General features: G+C 41.1%; 1 protein-coding gene across 2 annotated transcripts in view; it reads right to left on the bottom strand.

The window, feature by feature from the left end:
- Window positions 1–24,186, bottom strand: part of WDR83 (WD repeat domain 83) — a 346,786-nt gene that overhangs the window by 219,227 nt on the left and 103,373 nt on the right. For both annotated transcript variants that reach the window (XM_044084728.1, XM_044084727.1), the window contains exons 5-6: window positions 6,444–6,570; window positions 5,734–5,801 (exon numbers count right to left, since the gene is read on the bottom strand). In XM_044084728.1, coding sequence (XP_043940663.1) covers window positions 5,734–5,801; window positions 6,444–6,570 — 195 coding nt within the window. The remainder of the gene's footprint in view (window positions 1–5,733; window positions 5,802–6,443; window positions 6,571–24,186) is intronic.

A 24,186-nucleotide genomic window follows, 5' to 3' on the forward strand; every position in this document is an offset into this window, starting at 1 on the left:
AGCCATTTTGATAATTTGTTTCTTAAACATAGGGGCCTGCATATGTGGCCTAGGCATCGTTTTTTTAGACATAGGTCGAGATTTTGGCCTTAGTTTTGAAGATGGCGTCTGTCTAATATACAAATATGTAGGCCTGAAAACACCCTCAGAAGCCGGTGCCAGCACAGCGGCTCCGGACCCATCCAAGGTAGAGACATCCATGGGTTCCATAATTGAAGCATCTCGCAGCATACTGGACTCCAAATGGGTCTCAGTAGAGGCCTGCAAATCAGAATTAGTGGGTATCAGGGGCTGCGAAAGCACCTCACTGAGTACCGGCAAACTGGCGACTGGCTTAGGAGAAGCGATGTCTGCAGTTTTGGACCTCAACGGCCTGTCTCTGTCTTTTTCTTTGCGTTTTATAGGTATTCCAGTAGTCGGATTGCTAACCAACAACATTTCTGGATAATTGAAGCATGAGACAAAATATTTAGAAGCAAAAATGTACCAACGTTTAATAGCGCGTGGATTAAATAAAGCACAGAACCGACAGCAAGGTACGTCGTGGTCAGGGCCTAGGCAAGGAATAAAGTACAAATGGAAATCCTTATGAGGTATTTGCTTCTCACAAGTAATGCAATTATTAACTTTTACTGACATCGGTAAGGAGCAAGAAAAAGTTTCCCCAATGGGGTACTTAGCTTTTTAGTTGAAGACTTCGGATCTGAAACTCAAAAATGAAAATTTCAGGAGTCAGCCGACCGGCACTTGCGAACTGCTTCTGCTTTGGGCACCACGCGGCAAGAAAGACTAATGTAATGGCATCGGCTGCATGTTTTATACCCCTGACGATCTGACGTCATGGAAGTGACAGCAAACGACGCAGGACCCAAGACTTTGTTAATCAGGCCGACTGAGGGCAACCTGCCAGCAGATTACCCAAATGTAATGACTGCAACAGTGAAACATGAAGAACATCTGTGTACAGGAGTTGGGTGGAGGGAGCCAAGGGGTGGTCTGGCAGTTAAACACACAAACATAAGGCTATAAACTGTTAATAAGTGTAATTCCTACATGTCCATGCTTGGATCTCCCTAGTCCTATGTTTGCAAATTGTGTGAATGAGAAAAGTTCTTCTTCTTTCGGCTTTTCCCGGTTAGGGGTCGTCACAGCAGAACTCTGGTCCGCTAATGATTGGCAGTACATTTTTTTACGGGTGCCAAGGTGCCAGCTCGACGCCCAACCTTCAGCGAAGGCACGCCCATTCTACACATGTCTTTCGAACGCCACTCGACTGCAGGGAGGACATGCAGACTCCACACAGAAGGCACTCCAGCCGAGAATCAAACAGGAGAACCTCTTGCTGTGAGGCAACAACGCTACTGCTGCACCACCACGGCTTTCCCGTGTGAATGAGCAAAGTAACTGGAAAGTGCTCCCAGGACCCACCTGAAAAGAGGCATTTGTGCCTAGTGGGCCAGTCTAGTTAACAAATAAAAATAAATGAACACGAAAACAGCAAAACCCCATTTGCTCCTATTTATTTACTTTTTCTTACACCTCTCTTTTATTGCTCTGCAATTTCTACATCATATTTTCGTTCATCAGAGAAAACATTTTACTGAAAGTAGGAGTCATTCCCCATACTGGATAAACAGAAAACAGTATAAATAGATTCACAGGTTCATGGATTAGTACTAGGCTAACTGCCCTTCTGGGTCATTTTAAACTTAGCCAATTACTCCATGTAAGAATCAAGCTCAGCTCCTTGTGTCTGAAGGGTGAACACCTTACCCATTATGCCAACCTCCCTCAAGAATGAACATTCCTGAATACAGATCTTTTGAAAGCAATTACATTTATAAAATAACAGAGAAGCAATTATATTTGTACAATAATAGAGAAGCAATTATATTTATAGAATAATAGAGAAGAGTGATTTTATAAATGATTTTCTTTTACTGAAAACACACAAGGGGCATTTTTTAACAACTAGCTGGGTGAACTGCTCCATATTGTCCACAGAACAATTCAGCCATGATCTTGGCCCCAAAGACAATGGTGAATACAGTAATGTGGAATGAACTGTCAGTTTATTTTGTTATTTATGTATGTATGTATGCATGCATGTATACGTGTTTGTTAGATAACAGCATAGCCATGATCAAGGTGCACACCGCACATGTATGTATATATGTTAGATAACAGCCTAGTCATGATCAGGGTGCACACCGCACATGTATGGCTCTGTGTTTGATAGATAACAGCATAGTCATGATCAGAGTGTACACCGCACATGTATGTATACATGTTAGTTAGATAACAGCATAGCCATGATCAAGGTGCACACCGCACATGTATGTATATATGTTAGATAGCAGCATAGTCATGATCAGGGTGCACACCTCACATGTATGCCTATATGTTTGTTAGATAACAGCATAGTCATGATCAGAGTGCACACCGCACATGTATGTATATATGTTAGATAACAGCATAGTCATGATCAGGGTGCATACCGCACATATATGTCTATAGGTTTGTTAGATAACAGCATAGTCATGATCAGAGTGCATACCGCACATGTATGTCTATATGTTTGTTAGATAACAGCATAGTCATGATCAGGGTGCACACCGCACATGTATGTCTATATGTTTGTTAGATAACAACATAGTCATGATCAGGGTGCAAACCACACATCTATGTATGGGTCCCCTTCACACTGTCGACACTGCAAAATGCTGACATTCATATGGCCAAGACCATATGATCGACATTTGCAATGTTGACAATGTGGAACCGGCATCTCAGTACAGTGCAAAATGGAAACGTTTCCATTCCTGCACTGTAGTGCGATCTCGGAGTTGGTATATTTTAGTTACGGGGGGGGGGTGGAGAGGTGCTTGCCCTCCTGCTAGCAATGTGTTAAAAATTTGTAGTGTTTTAATTTAATTTTTTTTTTTGGATGTTCGAAATTCCGAATGTCAATCATATGGTCTTAGCCATATGAATGTTGACATTTTTGGCGTTTCGATCATCCAATGGTAACCCGTATGTATATATGTTAGTTAGATAACAGCATAGTCATGATCAGGGTGCACACCACACATGTATGTATAGAGGTTTGTTTGATAATAGCATAGTCATGATCCGAGTGCACACTGCACATGTATGTATATGGATCTAGGACTTTGAACAAAACTTCAACAGTCCGAATACACCATCACCGAACACACTTTAACGAAAGCGCTTTCACCATAAAAGTGCTTTTGCTAGTGTGTGTTAAAAAAAAAAAAAAAACATTAAATCTACTTTTACGCAGGGGGGGCAAGCCCCCTGCACCCCCATGCTCCCCCCCTACTTTAATATTCTCACTCCAAGATCGCACTACAGTGGGGAAAAGGGAATTTTCCCTTATCCGCACCATAGTACAACCGGCACAACAGGCATACTTACACAAAAATGCTTTTCAGTGAAGCAGCATTTTAGCGTAAGTATGCCTGCCCATTAGCAATTCTGTGAAAAGTGCATTCATGCAAGAGTCTTAGACCTTGTATATATGTTAGTTAGATAACAGCATATTCATGATCAGGGTGCATACTGCACATGTATGTATATATCTTTGTTAGACAACAGCATAGTCATGATCAGGGTGCACACCACACATGTATGTCTATATGTTTGTTAGATAACAAAACAGTCATGATCAGGGTGCACACCGCACATGTATGTATACATGTTACTTAGATAACAGCATAGTCATGAGCAGGGTGCACACCACACATGTATGCATATATGTTTGTTAGATAACAGCATAGTCATGATCAGGGTGCACATCACACATGTGTGTCTATATGTTTGTTAGATAACAGCATAGTCATGATCAGAGTGCACACCGCACATGTATGTATATATGTTAGATAACAGCTTAGTCATGATCAGGGTGCACACCACACATGTACGTCTATATGTTTGTTAGATAACAGCATAGTCATGATCAGACTGCACATCGCACATGTATGTATACAGGATCCATACTTATGCACGAACGGCAATTTCACCAAAAGTGAAACCGCCGATCATACATTCGTGAAAGTGCTTTTCACCGAAAAAGCACTTTCACAAAGTATGATAAAAAATAGGGGAAATCAGCAAGGAATGGCTGTTGCTGAGATTGGAGTACAGTGGGGATAAGGGAATATTCCCCTTTTCCCACTGCAGTGCGATCTCGGCGTGAGAATATAAAAGTAGAAGGGGTTTGGGGGGGGGGGCTTGTCCCCCTGCATAAATGTTAGTTATGTTTTTTTTATTTATTTATTTATTTTTTTGTTTATTTTAGGGACTTTAGCGAAAGCACTTTTTCGGTTAAAAGCACTTTTGCTAAAGTGTGTTCGGTAGATGTTGATTTGGAGTACTGAACTTTCGTTCAATAGTACGAGATCCATGTATACATGTTACTTAGATAACAACATAGTCATGATCAGGGTGCACACCGCACATGTATGTATACGTTACTTAGATAATAGCATAGTCATGATCAGGGTGCACACCCCACATGTATGTCTATATGTTTGTTAGATAACAGCATAGTCATGATCAAGGTGCACACCGCACACAATTACATATCAGTCACATAATTCAGAGTAACCAGTGAGCAAATACGTTTTCTGGGAGGTGGGAAGAAACTTGAGTAGCAGAATAAAACATGCCTACAAAGGCAAAGCTTTAAACTCCGTAGAGACAATAATCATAGGTGAGGATTAAGCACCAGATTGTGGAGCTGTGAGGCAAAGATCATAACTACTAAACCACTCTGCTATCATGGCACCAATATTACATGACGGGATGCAGTTTCATGACACCCAAAAAAGTAAGGCTGGTATCCAATGCTCATGCACTGCTCTGCCTATTGGAAATCACTGTTCATATGCACTCAGTGTCCGTGGGCTTTTCTCTTTTCTCCTTACTCCACAGTTCTGCAACTGCAGAGCTATACAGTGAAACTACCTTTTTTGTACATTTTCTCACCCTTAAATTTGACCATTTTGTTTCATCCAGTTGAAGGTTCTGGGAATTTAGACTTGAAATATCGGAAAAGCAGTATTCACTCTAGTGCAGAAACACACTGTTTTCTTTAAATCTTTTATTCTTGATGTTAGAAAAGATAATGGTAGGTGCATAAACATCAGCTGCACTACTGATTTCTTACCTTAGTATAGCTTCTGTACAGGGTTATATGGTATAAAAGATTAAAATCAATGCACAGTCTAAGACATTTAACCTTGTTTCAGTGCTGCTACTGTTACTGTACCCCCATTTCTTTCCCACTGGATTATCCACAGTTTCTTATTACCCTTCCTCTCTTAACCCCATCTTTAGTTTTTCACATACCCTTTTACACCTTTGGTGTGGAAACGTTTGTGCTTGTAGTTTGTTGTTATGTCACATGAGGGTAACTAAGAATGTAGTTAGAAACTTTGTTGCAGTTTATTAATATTGTAGCAGGTAATGCTGTATTGGTACAGTTAAAAGGTTTACTAGCAACTGTACACAAAAAGTACAAGGATATATTTGTTAATGAGCACTGTTCCTCCCTAAACAAACAATAGCAATATTCTCTATCTGTACCTGATACATTAAACATTTTCATCATGAATACAGTGGCTTCCTTAACCGCATACTAACAACCTTTAACTACTGACTATCTGGTTATTCCAATACACAGACATCATTACAGAAAAATGCACTTACTTCCAATGTAATCTGTATAAAGTTGACCCATGCGCAGGTCATACCGTCGCACTCGACCATCCACTGACCTGGAAAAACAAACATTTTTCTGTCATATTATAATGAAATTCTGTACAAAGTAATATAAGAAAATAAAAACGTTTAACAGTGTACACCAAACTGGCTAGGTATCCATAAATGGAAAAATAAGGCTACTGACAACCAACACAGTCTGCATCTTTAGCTTCAAATGAAAACCAATGTTCCTACCATAACCCAAAAACCTCTGCTGCAGGGAAGGAAGCTGTTTAATGTGACTGTACACTAAGTGTGACATATGACCCACAAATGGCAGTCGCGGGGCTCACAACATACAAGTTATGGAAATAATTATTAGTTATGGTTAGTTATTTAGTTTAGTTAGTTATTAGTTATAGTTATGGTAATGAGCAAGAGCTGTGCTTACCTGACGACATTTGGAACGTGTAATAAAGCCTCTGAAAAATGAAGCATTAAAAGAACACTACATCTAGGTGACTGCTACTTGCACAAGGGATTGCCCATCTTCCAGGAAGAACGACTGGCTGGAAATGCCAATCATGCCTAAAGAGGCGAGACTTTCATTGACGTCTTCACCACCAAAGATAAAATTTATTAGAGGGTGGGCCTTGCTGATCTGCTCTTCAGAATATCTTAGGCAGCAGTTATACTGGTACCCTGTTTCTACTTACCCTGACAGAATTTCATGATCAGATACTTTAATACTGGAGACGCCATCTTTTGCTTCATTTAAAATCTGGATGGGATTTGGCTTACGAGAACGGCAATCCCAACACCGAATGCTGCAGTCAATTGAACCTAGAATTAAGTTTAAAAGCAAAACACTCAATCACTACAGAGCATAAGGTAAGAAGCAGGGATCAAAATAAAACTGCTGTATTTTTTTCACAGCACAAACTACACATTACATACCAAGAAAACCTGTCCCCATATATCCTAATTCCGAATAGTAAGGATACATACCTTATTTAACAATAGAAATACTTCTACATACCAGACAGATGGCAAGATATCTGGAATTTACATTCGTATCCTGGTGGAAGTGACCTTAAAAAACATCACTCACCTGATTGTGTTTTAAAGACAGAATCAGCCTAACACAATTTTTCTTGGGGGGGGGGGGGACTCTAGGTTTTAAAGAGGAAATGGGCTGCACATAAGATGCACCTTCTTAGATCAGATGTACCAAACATCCCATTACTTCCCTACTGTAGTCTGGAGGACACCAAATATGGATGGGGCATTTATTGATGCTACCCACTTCTCAACAACCTGTGATTTGTCAAAATGAAAACAAAATACTGAAAAAAGGTAGCATCACTTGTGCTCTGGTACCCTAAGACATGCCTCCTGTACATCCACTTACATCTACTAAGATCTAGTAAATGCTAATCCCTACCCTTCTGACAAGGATGGCAAGGCCTTCAAAAAGATTTGGGCAAAAAGTGTATTCTCATGCAACACTTATTTTTACAACTCTTAACTGTCAAGCCCACATGTTAAAGTTTATGTTTGCCTCTTTTGAGAATATGAGAAACATTATAGCTCATTAACCCTTGTCTGAGGAAAAAATATTCTCTGTGTTATCTTATTGCTTCTGGATCTCAAATAATTAACCTAGTTTGAAGTCTGCTTATAATTCAGCTGATGCCTCTTCCAGAGCTGCAGCAACTCGAATGGTTATGAGAAAGTCTGCTTGATTAAATACCTAAAACAACTTCCAGAGCTGCAGCAACTCGAATGGTTATAAGAAAGTCTACTTGATTAAATTCCCAAAATGACTTCCGGAGCTGCAGCAGCTCGAATGGTTATGAGAAAGTCTGCTTAATTAAATACCTAAAACCACTTCCAGAGCTGCAGCAACTCGAATGGTTATGAGAAAGTCTGCTTGATTAAATGCCCAAAACCACTTCCAGAGCTGCAGCAACTCGAATGGTTATAAGAAAGTCTGCTTGTTTAAATTCCCAAAATGACTTCCGGAGCTGCAGCAGTTCGAATGGTTATGAGAAAGTCTGCTTGATTAAATACCCCAAACCACTTCCAGAGCTGCAACAACTCGAATGGTTATGAAAAAGTTTGTTTGATTAAATACACAAAATGTTCTTGGGGATGTAAAAGCTGAGATTTTGAATTCTACCTTAGAAAGAGAGGTTGTGTTTGGACCATCTGCGACAGAGGGCTTTAAAAAAATGTGATAAGAGATGGAAATAGATTCAGATTTTTCAGTCTTCCTTCTCCAAATTCGTCAAGGTTTTTACAGGTACCTCTGCATCTTTTTATAAAAAAGTAAAATAAGTAGACACAGCAAGAGCAAGCTGCCGGCAAGTAGATTTTTAAAAAGCAATAACAAGGTAGCGCCAAAATCAAAGGAGAAGCCCCGCCAAACAAGAACAGTCTACAAAGTAGGAATGACTATCTGCAGAATGCAACTCCCTTTTCCACCCTGTCAAGGCCCTAATTTTCCCTCCAGATCTGGTTCTCTATTTCTCAATTTGGCAACAGACGTAGAGCAGTGGAAATCTCAGCCTGTTTTCCAGCAGATTCCACAACATTCCCCATACAAAGCTTTTTTCCCTCCTGTCATTCACCTTCTAACTCAGGGGGCGATTAAAGCTGTCACATATAGTTCAGTATACTCACTGTATTCAAGTGAGTACATTTTTTCTGAGCATCTGTTTGAAACTTTATAGTTCAAATGATACATAATGTTTAGAGGGTCTATATTAGAACATCGAACTGTCAGGTCTTCAAATGTTCTAATAGACACCTAGTAACCGAAAGTTGAAAATAACGAATTTTTAGATAACCAAATTCTTTCCTAGGGAAAGAATTTGGTTGTCCATTATTGTCGCTTCGCTATTTTCAGCTCTGCGGTGGAAAGTTACGGTCAGGTTCAGGTAAGTGTGCGATTGTGTAGACTTGAGGGTTAGGGTGGGATAGGTGGGTTAGGGAACGGGTCAGGTAAGTGTGCGAATGTTTGGATGTGAGGGTTAGGGTGGGATAGGTGAGTTAGGGTTAGGGCATGGGTGAGGTGTGTGTGCGATAGTGACGGACCTTAGGGTTAGGGTTTGGGTTAAGGTAAGTGGGTAGATAGTGGTGTATGTACAGTTTAGTGTAGGTTTAGATGTAAGATTTTAGGTGTATGTGTGTGGATTGCTGTGTGTTTGGTGTGTTTGTGTTGTGTGTATGTGTTTTGGAACAGCAAATTTTTTCCCTAGTAAAAACTTCGATCTTCTAAATTTTCGGTCTTACCAGTTTTCAGTTACTAGGTATCGATATTAAAACATTCGAAGACCTGAAACTTCGATGTTCTAATATAGACCCTGTTTGGAACAGTCTGAACTATTGTCTAATGTACAGTGCTATACAAAACATGCTTTGCTAAAAAGAATCTACCTCTACAATAGCTTCTTTATGGTTATAAGTGAATAGAGAGTCCCTTTCTAATGTGCATAGGGCAGTATTTCAACAGTTGAGTACATTTTTTAAACAGGTGGGTAGTGGGGACAACAGTGTAACGTTTATGTACAAAATATAAACTTCTAGCTACCCCCTAAGCTGTCCCTCCTTCTCTGTAAAGGGGAAAGTTTTTATTCAAGAATGTTTCTGGTACCAAAGAAGGAGCTTCATGGAGACCAGTCTTGGATCTTTCCTTTCTAAACCAGTTTGCATAAGTTCCAAAGTTCAAAATGTTATCCCTTCACGATCTGTTAACTCTCATTCCCATTTAAGTTTTTTTAGTCATCCTAGACTTAAAAGATGCTTGTCATCGCATTCCTTTAACACCAAACTTCAAACATTTCTTAACGTTTTCTGTGTCCAAATCACACTTTCTGATGCTCATCATATTGATTACTCCTGCAGTATCCTTAACTATATGGGGGCAGGGTATACCAGGTGACCAGCTTCCAAAGCTTCAGGGCACCTTCCATGCACTCAAACGGTCAGGCAGCTCGGGCTGAGCCGACTAAAAGATAATTTCGGGCGGAAAGCCCTTTAGGATACACTGCTGCCAAACAGTACTCTCATGTGAGGCTGTTGAGGCCCAAATGTTAACTTGTGCTTGCCTTTGCTGGGCATGTAAGGTCGCTTTAGGGAAAAAAACTTCCATTTTCTTCATTTTTGTTGATGTTTTATTACTTCTCTCACCAAGAAAGTTATTTTAAAGCTAGGAGTGTTGTGTTTTAATGGACTGTCTCGAGACTGTAACATACTTTTAAACTGAGCACTCTTTTTTTATGTCAGTTTATGAGTAGTGTAAAGTAACTGAAAACATTTTTTCCTGTTGATAAATTGTGTTTATTTTTCTTTTGTGAGGCTGGCATGGTACTTTAAAGTGCTTTTTACTATGTTTTTCTGTCAAAAAATTAACTTTTGTGGACTGGTAGTATTTACCAGCATTTACAGCTCGTCTTCCCCAGGAAAGAGGTACCATTTTCGGATTGACCATGGGACAGACCACTGGTCACACAGTCTGCCCTTCATCTACCACAAAGAAAAAGTTAAGCAAACAGCCTTTGCCTCTACAGCAGCCTAGCAATTTGCATGAGCTGCAGGGGGGTGACTCTGCTGTGGCCCTTTGTTGTATCTCAGACCACTCATCTTTTATCCAGGATCCCTCACACCTACAGCCACTATGCAACAGGGGCTAGCCACATCCTCTATGGCTGTTGGGGTCCCCTCAGTACTAAAGGGAGAGCCACTCTTGCAGTCCTGGGAGAGAGAACAGATAAGGTTTCCCTGTTATGCCAGAATGCTGTGCACAACTCTGGGGAAGCAGCTGCTGCCAACAGTAACAGAACAGGCCCCATTTTTCCCATCCAAAAGAAACAGAAAATCAAACATGTATCTAATCCTTCTCAAATTTCTTTGCATAGAAGTAGTTTACTAGGTCTGGGTCAAGGCTTAATTCAGGTTGTTGATCCTTCTTGTAAACTATTTTCTGATAAAAGAAAAAGGGATGCCTCGTTTCACTAAGAGATTCAAGATTCTGAATCTGAATCTGAATAGGAAGACGCAGGGATGGACACGTTTTCCTCTGACTTCTGATTCACACTCAGAGATGAGCTCAGTTTCTGGTTCTCCCGGTGTGGGGGGGGGGGGGGTTCTCTTTGTCTGAGACTATTTCTACAATGTGCCAGTGTTTTCAGTGGGAGAACACTGAGGTTTCTCAGTTCCTCAGAAAACACTAAGTTATTACAAAAGGATTTTCAGATTCAACACTGTTTTTTCTGCTTCAGAGGATGTGTGTGCTACTGCCTGCAGTTTTCCTGATAGTCAACCAGTTGCCCCTAAAAAGGTAGATAGAATATATAAAGCTCTTCAGTCTTTAACATTTGTATACATTTCCAAACCTGACCCAGCAGCTATATAGCCTTAGTGGAATTCCAATCCTGCTCTTTCTGACAACAATGTGAAAATTATTGAGAGGTAAGGGGGAAGGTGTATACTTCTGCAAGTCTGAATTTCAGAATTTTGAATTTTTCAGGCTCATATGTTGAAGTCTGTTCTGAGAAATTGTGACATTATGAGGAATGTTTTATCTGCAGTTTCTATGTGTGAGGAGAATATGCTTTAAAATAAGTTAGTTTCATTAAATGCACAGGTCACTACTGATTGTTTTTCAGTGTGCGTATGACTCAGTTGATACTTCTTACAGGGCTATGGCCACTGCTACTGTTTTGAGGAGGTTTGCATGGCTGCATTCTCACAACCTACCAGATGACGATAAAAATTAGATGTTAAATTCTCCCTTGGATATAGATTTAATGTTTGGCCCCTCTGCTGCAGAAGTGATCAAAACGTGTGATGAAACAGGCAAGCTGATCCAGGAAATCTCCAAGACTTTTCAACCCTCCTTTTCCAAATTGTACAAGAGATTTTCTATCTCCTCACCCAATTTTGACAAAAAAACAGAATAAACCTTCTCAACAAAATTTGAGTTAACATACATTTAAGAAGAAATGGCAAGGGGGTTCCAAAAAAGAAGTCTCAAACCTCCCAAAACCAAGGACAGTCCAACAAGTCTGAATGACTGTTCAAAAGACCTTGCAACTCCCCTCCCATCCTGGCCTCTTTTTCGTCTAGAAAGTCTGACTCTCCATTTTCTTCTTCGGCAACAGACTTTTTCAAATGACAGTGGGAGGAAGTTCTTCTTTTCCATGGGGTCATTCCTCATCCTCCAGATCAGACTCTTTATTTCTACCTGTTCTTCACTGCATGATGTCCCAATAAGTGACAGAACCACTCCTCCTTCCCAGGTGGAGAAGGGGTTTTATTCAAAGATGTTCCTAGTGCCAAAGGAATAAAATGCTTGGAGACCAGTTATGGATCTTTCTTTTCTAAACCTGTTCGAGATCGTGCCTAAATTCAAAATGATGTCACTTTACAACTAATCTCAGCTTTCTCTTTCAAGTTTCCTGGTTACACTAGGCTTAAAAGATGCTCATCATATCCCTGTTCATCCAGAATTCAGATGTTTCTTTACATTTTGTGCGCCTGTTCATCCACAATTCAGATGTTTCTTTATGTTTTGTGTGTCTGGATCATATTATCTGTTCTCTGCCTTATCCTTTGGACTATCCACTGTACCAAGTGTGTTCACAAAGTGTCTAGCTCTAGTTATAGCTCACTGCAGGATACAGGGTGTCTACATTTTTCCATATTTAGACAACTTGCTTACCTTTATAGTGTCTTTTTTCAAAGTGTCAGGAATCTCTCTCTTGGGTAACAGATCTCTTACACAAGCTGGGATTCCAACAGAACATTCAAAAGTCCTTTTTGATATCACACAGGATTGTGTTCCTGTAATTTCAACCAGACACCTTGGTTCAAAGAGCTTTTCTTCCACAGGAAAAAAAAATAGATCTTTATTTACATCTAAGATTTTCTGCTCAGTCTTCAATCACTGCACAGGAATCCCTCTGGATTTTGGGTCTCATGGCATCTGTAATTCTCATGACACACCTGGCAAGACTCCACATGAAAAAGATACAGTGATATCTGTCGCTTTGGTCCCAGCATCAACACCCATTATCTTTCAAAAACCAGTGCTGGGGTTTGTCAGAACAGAAATCTTTTAGCGGAGGCAACAGATATCCTTCAGTCCAGGTCTCCCCTTCACCCTCCCTGCTCCAAAGCAGTCAGTCACCACAGACACTTTGGACTTTGCTTGGGGAGCGGTTTCAGGAGGGATAAAAGTGTATGGGGTCTTGGACACCAAGGACAAATGCAAGCACATAAATATCAAAGAAATACTTGCCCTGATCAAGACACAAAACTCTATGAGCCATCTTTGGTCTCCAGGACCTCTGAGTGATTACAGACAATACCACAGTCATGTAGCATACCAATAAGCAAAGGAGAACCAGGTTGTACCCTCTTTGCAGACTAGCCATTTTAGCTTGGCATATAGCATCTCTGAGAACTAATCTTTCTATTAAGCCTAAGCCAAAACATTCACCTCCCGGTTTTCTTTTCTGAAGCTAGAAATGAGAGTCTGGACATCAATAAACACCTCAGGTATTATCTTGACAGAACTTAATCTTTCAGATTTTCAGATCAATTGTTAATTTCTTGTGTAGATAAGAAGAATGGACAACCCATGTCAAAGCAGACTATTTCAAAATAGTTGTCTAAGGATATTATATTTTGTTATACGCACCATAACAAAACTATTCCTGCCAGGGTCAAAGTCCATCTACCAGGACCTTGGCCTCATCTATGGCTTTTTGGAAAGAACTGGGTTCTAGAAGTATTCTAAAAGCTGCTACTTGATCCTCTGTACATAATTATTTAAACGATTATAGGCTTGATTCCTTCTCTAGGTCAAGAGCAAGCTTTGCTAGGACCATTCAACAGGGCCTCATGTACTCTTCTCCTTCCACCTCCAAGATGTAGTTAGTCAAGAAAGTTTACCCATATAGCTAAGGCCACTGCAGCAATAATCAATATGAAAAACACAAAGATATTACCATAAAAGTAGATGTTCGAATGATTACTCCTGCAGTAGCCACTCCCTCCATTCATCCTCCTCGTTTTTTGATCTGCAGTTTATGTCAGGGTGTGGACATTTAATTTTAGTTGTTCCTAGCATTGTACTTTCTGGTCTTAGCCTCACTTTCTCTGCTGGCAGGAAAGCTTTGCAAGGCTTTACACCTAAATTTGCCTTCTAGTCAGCTCAGCATGAGCTGCCTAAAAGTTTGAGGGAGTGGTATGTGCCCTGAAGTTTTAGAAGCTGGTCGGCTGTTACATCCTTGGCAGGATATAATCCGTATAGCTAAGGCTACCACAGTAGTGATAATTCAAACATCTACTATTAGGGTAAGTTTAATTTACACAACTGTACTTTCACTGCATTACCTTTTGGGTTATTTACTACTCCAAAGGTATTCAGAAAGTGTCTAGCACCAGCGATAGCCTAATGCAAACTGCAGGGTATTTAAAATTTTCTTTATTTAAACAGCTTGCGTATCTTTGCAGAGGCTTTTTCAAAGTGTCAAGAATCTCTCACTTGGGGAAAAGATCTTTGGCACAGACTTTCAGAAGAAAGTACAGGTGTGTAAAATCTTACCAAAACAGTAGAAGTCCTTCTCTTCACTGTTGCTGTATTCTTCACCTAAGGGATCTCCTACCAAGGACAGCCCAGTGTCTGGCCAGTTTATCAAAGCCTTTAGATCTAAAAGGCACCGTACACCACATGTATGCTCCATGTACAAGATATAGGGCATAAAAGTGATATACAGATGCGCACACAAAGAAATGAAAAAGCCCCAGGAGGAAAAGAATACCCTCAGGGACAAAGAACATGTGTGTCCAAAAGGGGAAAGGAAGCGGGGCCCCTCGACAAGGACGACAAAAATACAAACTTTATCTCCTCCTGTGAGCTATCAATCACAGCAGCAAACAGCTCAAATTACATTTGCCACTATGACAGATACAAAAGGGAGGTGTTTAGGGGGAAGGGAGAGGAGTTTAAGAACTACAACTCAGGCGTAACATAATAAAAATTGTCCGCTTTAGAAAGAAAAACATTACTGGAAAAGCTCACCCCAACTCTGCCACAGCTTGCTGTGAGGGAAGGGTTAGTTTGCTTTTGATTTCTTTTACTTTGTATTACTTTATTACCTTCTTCTATTTTTTATACTGTGATTTGTTTTCCTTTACACTGTGTTTTACTTGTATTCTGCTTTTAATTGCATAATAAAACTTAAAGAGAGACCACAGCTCTGTCTCTTGCGAGTCAGACAGATATTTTGCTACCCTCCCACCCTGTTAATGTTGTGTTCTTAAACACCAGTGTCTTTCTAGTTGGTTGCCTGCCCTTTATGTTAATTTGACCATATATCTCCTTCCCTCTCCCTTTTCACTGGCTTGTGTGAGTAAGCAAAAAATTATCATTTTGTGAAATCACTCCCCTTCAACTATTTAAATTTATCAGCCATCCCACTATATTCCACAGTACCAGAATACAAAAGTGCCCACCCCCTTTCAATCCATCTTGCTCTTTTAAAAATAGTGGCTCTCCACTTAGACAGCTAAAACTTAAATTACCCATTTTCATATATAACCGCATAGTGCACACTGCAATGTTTAAGGTAAACCATTTTTTCATCTTACCTTTAAACATCTACTGCAAGACCACCAGTTATTGGACAGCCCACATTCTGTCTCTCAGTGGTCATCTTGGGATTAGTGCTTCTGTTTTCTCCTAGTGAGAGATGGAGTACGGGGACATTATTTCCTGGAGACTGCTGATCACCATAGGAAGTTACTAGGCTATTGGCCCTGAGGCCCTTATAAGCCTAGCCAAGAGTTTAGCCTATGTTTAGACAAGTCAGCACCCAAAGCCAATGTCCAGCAGGGACACAGGTGGAATCCCAGGGGTGTATTTTCTGTTTCCCTTCCAGTTATGCAGGTTGCGCTTAAGCCTAATAACTGCTTTACAGGTGACAGCTTGGAATCTGTGTTTATATTCTGATCCTGGTGAGAGAAGGAGCAGAGTGCATTGACTCCTGACTGTTTCTGGTTAGAGAGTGAGTATCTGTGCTTAATATTCCTGATTGGTCTGGTTGCTATTCGAGACAGTTACCAGAAAAAGACTACAAACATACAGAACCTTGCATCATCTGGGACAAAACTGTGGATCACCAAACAGGCTTTGGCCTGCTTCTTTTTCCCGGGTTGGTGCTAACACTTTGCTTCTGGTGAGAAAGGCAAAGGGGCATTGTATCCCAAAAGAGTGAAGCTGTGGTGAGACCAGCATTAGCAATAGCCAAGCAGTAGCCATTCATGTGACTCCCCTTTTTTATCATTCTTGACAAGTTAATTCTTTGTTTTCAGTAAGGACTGCGTGATTTGTTTCTAACGTCAGAATATCTGCCTAAATACTTCATCTTTAAATTTTCAGGGTCTGCGTATTAGTTTCCCCTCAAGTGTTTGGCAGTGGTCTGTACAGACTCAGACACCTTGAGTGACATTTTTTCCTGTAAAAGCACAATATAAATTTCTCCAATACCTAGTTGCACACAGGACAACTAGTTTGGGGTGACAAGCACTGTCCACATAGTGCAAACCGGATACTCCTGACAGTGATTGATATTTACACTCCAACTGTCTAATCAATAAAAAAAGAGTCTGTTGCCTTGGATATGGACTTTCCTACTGTCTCTGTTACTGGCTTGGTGGATATGGGCATCCTGAGGCAATGCAGAAATTGTCTCATGTTTACTGACAACCATTCTCAAACAAACTGATATGGTATGTGAGAGATGTATTTACACAATGTCACTGGAGGCAAAGCTCTCACATAAAAGTACTCCTAATGTCAATAAGGTTGTCAGTAGTACACACGCTGCACCCATTAAACACAATTCAAAGCAGACATATCGACCCACATATGCTGAGGCACTTACATGTAGCCTTCCTACACAACAAAGACCTCCTATACAAAGTACACATAACAAATACCCTCAGCAGCCCCAAATGCACTCTTTCAGAACAACAGTCACATAAACACATAGAGCTACATCTCATTTAACCTCTACTTCTAGGCCCACAAGGCAAGCCACCACACAATCCAACATTCTAGTCACTGGACACTCCATCATGAGACACACTGATGTCCCTCTCACCAGGCTGAGTAAGGAGAAAGTTATGGTCAGTTGCTTATCAAGGGCTAGGATCCACCACATTAAGCATACACACAGGTCACTGGACCACAATTACCAATATGACTCATAGTCCATGTGGGAGTAAATGACCTGAGACGTACCTTCTTAGACTATGTGAAGAGTGACATCATGGAGTGCTTGGAATATGTGTTTTAGGCTGGTATGAGCTTAGCATTAAGCAGCATTTTACCTTCTCCAAGGATGATGCCACAGTATGAACAAAAGCTGACTGACTTTGTCAGTATGGAAGGAGATGGTCAACGGCCATGCTGCTTTGCCAGGGATGGTCTGCACCCGTCCCCTCTAGGTTTTTGAATATTAGCTAAAACATTGTCTTCCCTCATAGTGCCTTTTTTAGGCAATGCCAAACTGAAAGTACTTCTGACACAGCAAATCAAAACCAAAAAATCTAAAGGTAATACTGCTCAATGATAGGAGTCTAAACAAAAAACTCCACTCCCTAGAAGCTCTTTCCCCTAGAGAATGCTGATGTCTGTGTGGTCACTGAGACGTGGTTTAAATCCACAAAGAGCGGGTTCCTATCAAGTAGTCGGACTTCTGCAAGTTCAAACCTCATATGTTCGAACCTCATATGTTCGAGACCATAAGTTCGAATTTGCAGACGTTCGAGCATTTCAACGGAAATCTCCATCAGGGGAGGTTTCTGTTTTGTTCAATGTGGTGCGATCTCAGAGTTGGTACATTTAAGTAGCATGGGTGGGGGTGCAGGGGGGGGCTTGCCTCCCTCCTTACAACAGTTTATTTTGTTATGTTTTGTTTTTTTTTATCCACAGTCGAAGTTTTTTAACTTCAAACAGGATGGTTTGAGCATTCCGTGTTAGAAGTTATTAAACTTCGACTATGTGCTATAGACCCGCAAAGAGCACACCAACAGTGCAAGGTTATAATACCTTCCATACATTTAGACCAGCTACTTCACAGGCAGGGACTAAAGGTGGAAGTGTCTCTATTTTCATCAAAAATAAATATACTTCAAGGTTGGTCAAACAGGACAATGCACTTGAGCTGCTTCCATGTTCAAATCACCATAGGTAAAATCCAATACCACTTCCTTGTAAGCTATGCGGTAATCCATTAATTACGGAAGAAGTAATCAGGGACCTAGGGACCCAAGTTGACAGTGACCTCTCATTTGACACCCACATTGCCAAGGTGGTTAGGAAGACCTTCTATATTGCCCACCTTATCATGAAAGGATTCACATCTAGATCGAGAGGTCATTGTCCCCCTATACTCTTCCCTTATCAGACCCATGATTGAGTACAATGCCCCATTTGGTATGTACCTTACCCGGCACCTGCAGCAGTTGGAAAGACCCCAGAAGTACCTCACCAAGAGGATCAAGGGACTCAAACATATGTCATATGCTGCCAGATTGAAGAAATGCCAGCTCTATTCAGTCGCATACCGCCTACTCAGAGGTGATCTATGCCTGACGTACAAGGCCATGTCCAACCCAGAATTAATGGACATGCTCCACCTAAAAAAATCCAAATCCACCAGAGCCACAAGAGCGAGAGACTTGAACCTCAACACAGAAATAAATAGGACATGCTGGAGGGACAGATTCATAACCCAAAGGCTCCCTACACTCTGGAACAGAATCCCAGTCCATGTTAGGCACAGCCCCTCACTGACTCTCTTCAAGAGAAATCTTGACGAGTGGATGGGAGATCGTAGGTTTACCCCGGGGGTCATCTCTGTGTCACTTCTAGACAGAGGCACAGTTAACTAAACCCTAAATGGGCACAGTATTATCATTCCAGGGGGTGGCGGAAGCCACACACACACTCTGGCTAGGCTTATAAATGCCCTAGGGCAGATAGCCTAGTATGAACCTATGAACCTATAGGTCCCCTTCTATGACCCAGGAAACCCATACCACATATTTAAACTTATTAGAAACACTAACCATCCAGCCCAATACCATATTCATGGGTGACTTTAATTACCCCACTATTAATTGGAAATCCATTTATGACACCAAACGTACATGCACAGAGATTTCTGGATTTTGTAAACACAAACTCCCTGGACCAGATGGATACACCAACCAGGGGTACAACCATACTGGATCTGGTCCTCACTAATATGAGAGACTGCTGCACACCCCTCTATTGTAATGCCTTCCCTGGTAAGGTCAGTACACAAAATGGTCTCCTTTGAAGTAAAAATAAAACCTGAACCCGCAGCTAAACCTGGAATATTCAGCTATTCTAATCTCCTGCTATTAAGTGGCAACCTGGCAAAATTTCAAGCCCACATAAACCCTGAGAACACTTCTGCCTATGCAAAACTTTTACAGAAACCCTGTGCAAGCATGTTAATAGTTGCACAGAGCCTGCTGTACCCACCAAAGGTTCATAGGTGTGTAATAGGCTAATGGCCCTGGGGCCTTTAGAAGCCTAGCCATAGGATTACCCTGGCATAGTGCCACCCAACCTTAGTTCCCAGTGCCTCTATCAAGTACAGCCACTGGAGTGATCCCTGGGGTGATCTTTCTATTTCCCATCCACTCATCAAGATTTCTCTTGAAGAGGGCTAGTGAGGTGCTCTGCTTGACATGTATGGGAAGTCTATTACAGAGCATGGGTCGTCTCTGACTTATGAACCTGTCCCTCCGGCATGTTCTGTTAATTCTGGTAATGAGGCTGAGGTCTCTGAAGTTTGTGGTGTGGAGGGATTGGGATTTCTTTAGATGTAGCATTTCTAACAGAGCTGGGTCAGACATGGCTTTGTAAGTCAAGCAGAGATCACCTCTTAGTAGACGATATGAGACAGAGAATAGCTGGAGTTTTTTGAGTCTGTCCATGTAGGACATGTGTTTAAGGCCTGGGATCCTCTTCATGGGGTACTTTTGTGGCCTCTCCAGCTGTTGCAGGTGTCTAGTGAGCTACATGCCAAATGGGGCATTATACTCTATGATTGGTCTAATGAGGGAAGAGTAGAGAGAAATGATGACCTCTTTCCAGGATGCAAAACGCTTGGTAATGAGATGTGCCACATAGAAGGACTTTCTGACAACAGTGGCAATGTGGTGGTCGAAGGAGAGGTTGCTGTCAACCTGTGTCCCCAGATCTCTTATAACTCCTTCAGTGTACAGTGGGCTCCCATCGATGTGGTAATTAGTGGGAACTGAGTTTTTCCCAAAGGGGATAACGACGCATGTTTTGGCATTAAGCTTAAGGCCATGGTTTTGACACCAGTCATTGGTCTCAGTGATGCCTTCCTGTAGGATGTCTGCATCACTTGGGGAGTTAATTATGGCTCCCAGCTTGCAGTCGCCTGCGAATTTGGTCAGCTAGAGTCCCACCATGTTGGCCTGGACTTCTGATTAGTAGATGCCAAACAGGAGAGGACCCATGACCAATCCCTGTGGGACTCCACTCGTGACTGGTCAGCACTCTGACTTGGAGTCAGCTACTTTCACATTGTGGGTTCTATCTGTGAGCCAGTTTGCAACCTACCTAACGATATAGGGGGTGATGCCTAGTTTGCTGAGTTTATCAATAATTCCTGAGTGAGGAATGGTATCATAGGCCTTGGTCATATCGAAGTAGACTGTATGAGCTGCCTTACCTTCATCCATCACTCTAGTGACTGACTGAAAGAAGTCAACCATGTTGAGCAGGCATGATCGACCTTTCACAAAACCAAATTGCGTAGGATCTAGAGTTTGGATATTCCTTATATTCTTGTTAATTAGGTCCATGATGATGCACTCCATAGCCTTACATATCAGACTCGTCAGGCTAATGGGGCGATAATTTTCAGGGTCTGTAGTCACTCCTCCTGTAGCAGTGTGCCATTCGGTAGGGACAAAGCCTGAGGTGAGGCTGTGAGTGAACAGAGCACACAGATGTAGTGCCAGTTCACTCTAATTCATGTAGGACACAGCCAGGGATATTGCCGGGTCCCACGGAAGCTGTATTCTTGGCCTTAGACAATGCAGCTTTAACCTGTGCTGCAGTAATGCTGGGTGCCTGGCATTCCCAGTTTGGTTTCGTCAAGGGTAGATCATACCTACTCAACCTGGTGGACTTCTTTTTGAAGGCCACCAAAGCAAGGGATGAGGGCAAAATTGTTCACATTGTCTACCTTGACCTACCCAAGGCATTTGACACAATACCCCACTCGGGCATTGCTGACAAACTCAAGAGGTTAACTACAAACCTATAAGTCACCCGGTGGATAGCCAACCGGCTCACAGAAAGGACCCAGGAAGTTAGAATTGGGGAGTCCACCTCTACAAAGAGGCCAGTCACAAGTGGAGTCCCTCAGGGATCAGTCCTAGGACTGCTCCTTTTTGGCATTTACTTCTCTGAAGTCAAGGCCAATGTCAGTGATCTCTGACTGACTAAATTTGCAGATGACTGCAAATTAGGAGCTGTCATTGAATCTCACACTGACACAAATGTTCTACAGGAGGGACTGACACAGACAAACAACTGGTATCAGAGCCACGGACTAAAACTAAATGCCAAGAAATGCATTATAGTATCCTTTGGGAAGTCATCCATTCCTGGTAACTATCATACTGACAACACACCCCTTAGAGGTGACCCAGTAGTCAGGGACTTAGGGGCACACATAGTAATCAAGCCTTTGATCATCACATGTCTACAGTGGTGAGGAAGTCATTAAATCATTCTATGTTGCACAACTTATAAACAAAGGTATGGCATCCAAGTCCAAGGAAGTCATTGTTCCACTGTATTCGGCATTCATCAGACCTATCATTGAGTACAATGCCCCCTTTGGTATGCATCTAACCAGGCATTATCCAGCAGATGGAATGTCCACAGAGGTTCCTCACTGAAAGAATACAGAGCATAAGTACTTTGTCCTATGCTGACCGCCTCAAGGCCCTATCCCTACATTCTGTCTCCTACAGGCTTTTGAGGGAAGATCTATGCCTAGCATACAGGGCATTGTCAGACCCCACTCTGATGGATCTCCTGCGTATCCACAAAACAAACAGCACCAGAATTACCCGTTCTAAAGACTTAAACCTTGCCTGTGATATAAATAGGACCTGCTGGAGAGATAGACATGTATCCCAGAGACTACCCCATCTATGGAACAGGCTCCCCATCCATGTGAAGCACAGTTCCTCCCTAATCCAATTCAAGTGCAACTTAGATAACTGGATGGTAAACTGGAAATTCATCCCTGGTTTGGTACCCAAGACTCTAATGGACACAGTTAACCTGTAAATGGTTCATCTCCAAGGCCCATGCTTACACTTATCAAGGGTATCAGAACTTGTCAGAGATTTGGGATGAATGGCTAGGTTTGAAAAAGCCCTTGTGGTCCTTATCCTAGTAAACACCTATGAACCTGTAAGTAGTAACAGGCACTGAGAATACTGTTCTGTGTGATTATCCCTGTTTGTCTTTTAGGTAGTCATTGAAAAGCAAAAAATGGTAATTAAACCTGAATGACTAAAAGAAAGCAGGGTTTATGAGAAAACACATGTAAAGACAATGCACTGACAGGAGTTTAGGGGCTATGATGTAATACTTTAAAGCCAAGCACTGCATTATGGGATACCTAGAGGTAGACTAAAAAAATCAAGATGTTGGACCCATGTGGGAAGACTCTGGAATTGCATTTAAAAATATAAAAAATGTACACAGTGTAAAAAGTTGTGTTAAAATGTAGGAAACATCAACACATGATGAAATAAACAAGTTTTTCAGTCTGTGGGTACAGTTCTCCTTTAAGTAATCCCTTTACTCCATTGACGAAATTTCTCTGAGAAGATATCAAATCTCTCCAGCACCTACATATCTAGTGAAAGCAAACCTAGTTATTGTTTAACCAAAACAACAGAGAAGAAATGCATACATCACAGCAGACTGTTGTGACATAGAATGTGTACTGAAGTCCCTAATGTATACATCGTAGCAGATTGTTACGACAAAGAACATGTACTGAGTCCCTAATAACAAAAATTCTATCTGATATGTACAGTGACATTGTAGTAAAGTGTGAGATCCTATGTGACAAACACTGTCTGACCTGTAAGAATAGTTACAGCCTCTTGTGTACCCTCATCAATTTTTAACCTTATCCCTTCACCCATTCTTATATATCACAAGCAAAATGTGTTCCTTATCATTCTTGGCTACTGAAATATTTAAGATTGCTAATCGCCAGCTATTAGTCCAGCTCTGAATACCATGGTACTCCCCCACCATGTCACCTAAGTCAATAAGTCTACATATTTTATGCTTATATGTCTGTTACATTTATGGACTATGAAAACATTGTCTCTCGAAAATTAACTATCTTTATTTTACTAAAAGGAAATGACAGCCTTAAAACTTAATTATCTACAATTCTCTCATTTAACCATCTTAAAATACCCAAGCCTAAACAAATACATATGTGTATATGTATATACACACACACACACACACACACACACACACACACACACTATTGTTTTTTTTTTTTTTTTGATAGTCGGCTATGTCGGGTTTGAGTGTTTTGGATTTTCGGCATTGTTGTCTCAGTGATATGAAAATCGGTCAACTGACATATCTGTAATGTCAAGTAGACACACACACAAACACACATATACACACACACGTAAACATATGTATTTATATAAACACACATATACATATACCAACACACAAACAACACCTATAACTATGTACAATCCCCAGAGGTAAAAAAAATATTCATGTCCTCTCAAATCCCCTGAAGTGCTATTCACCCACACTCTATTCCTGATTTCTCGACCATACTGACCATCAGGTCCTAAAACTGTCTTGCATCCCCCTTCCATGCTATCTTTTCATGTTTTAATAATTCCTCCATAATCTCTTTCACTTCCATTATTGTAAGACTTTCTACTCATTATTGTAAGACTTTCTACTCTCTTCCATTTTTCTTGTCAGTGCTTTATTTGCTAATATGTAGACTAAACAAATTAACTTTTGCAACCCCTGATTTTCCTGTTTTTTTCCCATCTACCCCAAGAGAAACTGCCCTGCTTCTAAATGAAACATCTGTCCCCTTAACTTTCCTATAATTCTTAAGCATCCTCCAAAAAATCCCCCTCAAATTAAGGTCTGGCCAAAATATATGACTGCAGTCCCTCTCCTCATTTACACCTCCAACTCTGACCTACACAGACTGGGACAAATCTATGAAGTTAGTTATAATACAAAATGTTTGTAAAGGCACTTCAATGCAAAGATTAACTTTC

Source organism: Protopterus annectens, chromosome 9.part0 (assembly GCF_019279795.1).
Source record: "Protopterus annectens isolate FY-2018-M chromosome 9.part0, PAN1.0, whole genome shotgun sequence".
Classification (NCBI taxonomy): domain Eukaryota; kingdom Metazoa; phylum Chordata; order Ceratodontiformes; family Protopteridae; genus Protopterus; species Protopterus annectens.